At 40.9% G+C, this 2717-nt stretch overlaps 1 protein-coding gene across 1 annotated transcript; it reads right to left on the bottom strand.

Moving 5' to 3' along the window:
* Positions 1 to 379: 379 nt before the first annotated feature.
* Positions 380 to 1548, bottom strand: LOC135702619 (vitellogenin-3-like). The gene is made up of 2 exons (XM_065223658.1): positions 705 to 1548; positions 380 to 643 (listed from the first exon to the last, which is right to left on the bottom strand). Exons 1-2 carry the CDS (start codon positions 1451 to 1453, stop codon positions 385 to 387), a joined length of 1008 nt encoding a protein of 335 aa, XP_065079730.1. The 5' UTR covers positions 1454 to 1548; the 3' UTR covers positions 380 to 384.
* Between the last annotated feature and the right edge of the window lie 1169 nt (positions 1549 to 2717).

Genomic DNA, 2717 nt, shown 5'->3' with positions numbered 1-2717 from the left:
ATGAAGCAGAGAAACAGAGTCAAGAAAACCGAGCCGTCACTGGGAGGACGACTTCCGCTTTTCATTAACTTGATGTTATTATTATTATAGATAAATACACGAATCGAAGAGCACGTTTTTTCGCTAGTCATTAATTTTGAAAGTTAAGTTTTTAAAGATTTTATTCCGTGGCTTTTTTCAATCACTGTTTTCGTTCACTCTCGCGTGTTGTCCCGTCATTTAACAGGTACTCAGCACGGGAAACAAGATCAACAGAAAACAAATCAAGGGAAAAAACAATCTGTATTTTCTTTAAATCATTGAAAGAAAGATCAATATAGATGTGACGTATTTTATATATATATATAACTTGCTAAATTGTGTTACCATTACTTCAAACAAGCATCAATTGGTTCCTTTTCTGCCATAGGGTGATTGCGAGTTGACTCGTAGGAAAAAGTTGCCTTTCGCTTTTTGGCTAACCTTGAAACCCATAATGGCTGTTTGCGACTTGCACAATCCATCGTCCACGGCCGACAAGCTGTTGCACTTGACGCCGATAAAGTTCTCCTCGTTTTCCGGGTAGACGCTCTCCGCATAGTACTGCCAGGAACGGCTGTGTGAACAAATTACCGTTAGGCAACCAGGTTGAATAGAGTTCAAGCTGTGAAATGAAGATCAATGTCATTACTTTGCCGATGTTACACTTTATTCGATTGCCTTACCCATTTGGATAAAAGTCGATGTCACCGATTGGGGCCCGTTTTCCCAAAATTCTCACATTGCTGTGAATAACGTCCACCCAGCTAGCATCACCTCGACTTAGTCCCGACAAGCTTTCGCCTTCATTGAAACATGGATTAGCGGGATCCAATCCTGTTATTCGCGGCAAATTCTGACCCGTTAAGGTCTGGAATTGTCGTCCTGCAGCTCCACTAATGTGCGCTCCCAAGCTGTGTCCGATGACATGAATTGATGCTAATGGGACATAGTTTACCAGTTTAGCTAAACCCTGTCCCAGTGCATTCCCCAAGTTGTTGGTATTGAATGAAGACCACGTGTACAAGCTCGTCAGTTGAGATGCGGTGTCAATCACTATGAAGTTGTAGCCTCCTCTGGCGTGGTATGCTTTGTAGAGTTCAAAAGCCGCGTCGTTCGTATCGTTGATAGAAGTCAACCATCCAGTAACTACAACCACCGTGTCCAGATCCTTGAAGAACTCAGAACTTTCCCACAGATCTTGGGCTTGACTCAAGGAGTAGGTGAAATTTCCACTTTCGGTCATCAGAACGTAATTCATTCGACTCAAATCGGGTTCATAGTAGGGTTCCGTCCCGTTAGATGCTACAGCAGCCGAGCAAAAGCTGTGTATTCCAAGAGTAACAGCCTCCAGCGGATAGCCCAATATGGATTGTTTTCCAAATTCGCGGACTTCTTGCAAGCTAGGTAGAAGCATCGGGACGTTGGAAACCATCCGTTCTCCTACGCGCAAATTGACTTTGGTTATATCTTTAGCTTTGTCCAATACATTTTTCGGAATAAGATCAAAGGGCCAAGCAGGCGGAATTGAGAGTAATACCAAAATAACTGTCGAACAAATGTGATATGATGAAACCATCTTCGCTGATGCTGCAACCGAAAGGGACTGAATTCAGAAAACTGTTGCTGCAGCCAAAAGAGCATCACCATAAGTAATCGACACAAGAGGGGGAAGAACAAACAATAATATTAATACTTTTTCAATTATATAGATGCATCGTTTGTTTTGTGTCTAACAGCCCGAACAAAGTTCAGCATCAAAATTAAAGCAAATCAAAATCCAATTTTAAACGGCGCTGGTGGTGTAGTGGTAAGCGTGATTACCTCTCACCCCAGCAGGCCTGGGTTCAATCCCAGTCGGCGCCGCCGGGATGTTCTGAGGCATAACATCTCTGATCACGCCTTCCTTGGGATGGGAAGTAAAGCCGTTGGTCCCCGGTTCATGAGTTGATGGGTCGATGTGTGGGAGCTGCCTTCCTGGCACGTCGGTAGCATTGGTGCTCAGCACGGAAAACAAGAGCGATGGAAAAAACAAACCAACGGAAAAAAAAAATCCAATTTTGATATCAACATCAAACTGAAATCATAATTTGATTTCAGTTTACGCGATTGACAAATTTGATAACAAATGTTGTTTTTATTTTGCTTTTCAAAAATATATTGATGCAGTTTTGTTTTCATTGTCTTAGCAGATCATCAAACTGAATACTCGTTTTGTTATCAACAGGAAAAATGTACATCAAATTGAGTTTTCAGTTTGCTCTCACTGATGGCAGAATTAGTTTTCAATGTGATGTCACAGGAGGATATGTTTGCTCTCAATTATGATATTTTAACCGTTAAAACGACCAAAAAGACAGCAACCTGAGTGATCATTATCAGTGACATCACAACATCAAAATTAGTTTTCAATTTGATCTCAGACTTTGCTCGGGAGATGTTTGAATTTCGATTGAGTAGAAACCCGAACAAAGTCTGAGATCAAATTGAAATCTAAATATGATGTTGTGATTTGGCCGATAATGATTACTCAGGTTGCTGTCGTTTTGGTCGTTTTAACGGTTAAAATATCACATTTGAGAGCAAACAAATCTTCCTGTGACATCACCTTGAAAACTATATCAGTGAGAGCAAACTGAAAACTGAATTTGATATCCATTTTTCCTGTTGATAACAAAACAAGTATTCAATTTGATGTT

This window comes from Ochlerotatus camptorhynchus, unplaced genomic scaffold, assembly GCF_037179485.1.
Source record: "Ochlerotatus camptorhynchus isolate MF236.1 unplaced genomic scaffold, CSIRO-AGI_Acam_v1.1 ptg000194l, whole genome shotgun sequence".
NCBI classification, from domain to species: Eukaryota; Metazoa; Arthropoda; class Insecta; order Diptera; family Culicidae; genus Ochlerotatus; species Ochlerotatus camptorhynchus.
The sequence above is the reverse complement of the archived record's forward strand: the minus strand, read 5'-3'. Positions and strand labels throughout refer to the sequence as shown.

Excerpts from the sequence above, each read along its gene's own strand:
- LOC135702619 (XM_065223658.1), bottom strand. The coding sequence starts at position 1,453 with ATGGTTTCCAACGTCCCGATGCTTCTACCTAGCTTGCAAGAAGTCCGC. Across the intron at positions 644-704 it reads ATCGACTTTTATCCAAATGG|CTTGAACTCTATTCAACCTG; the intron begins GTAAGGCAATCG and ends TTCATTTCACAG.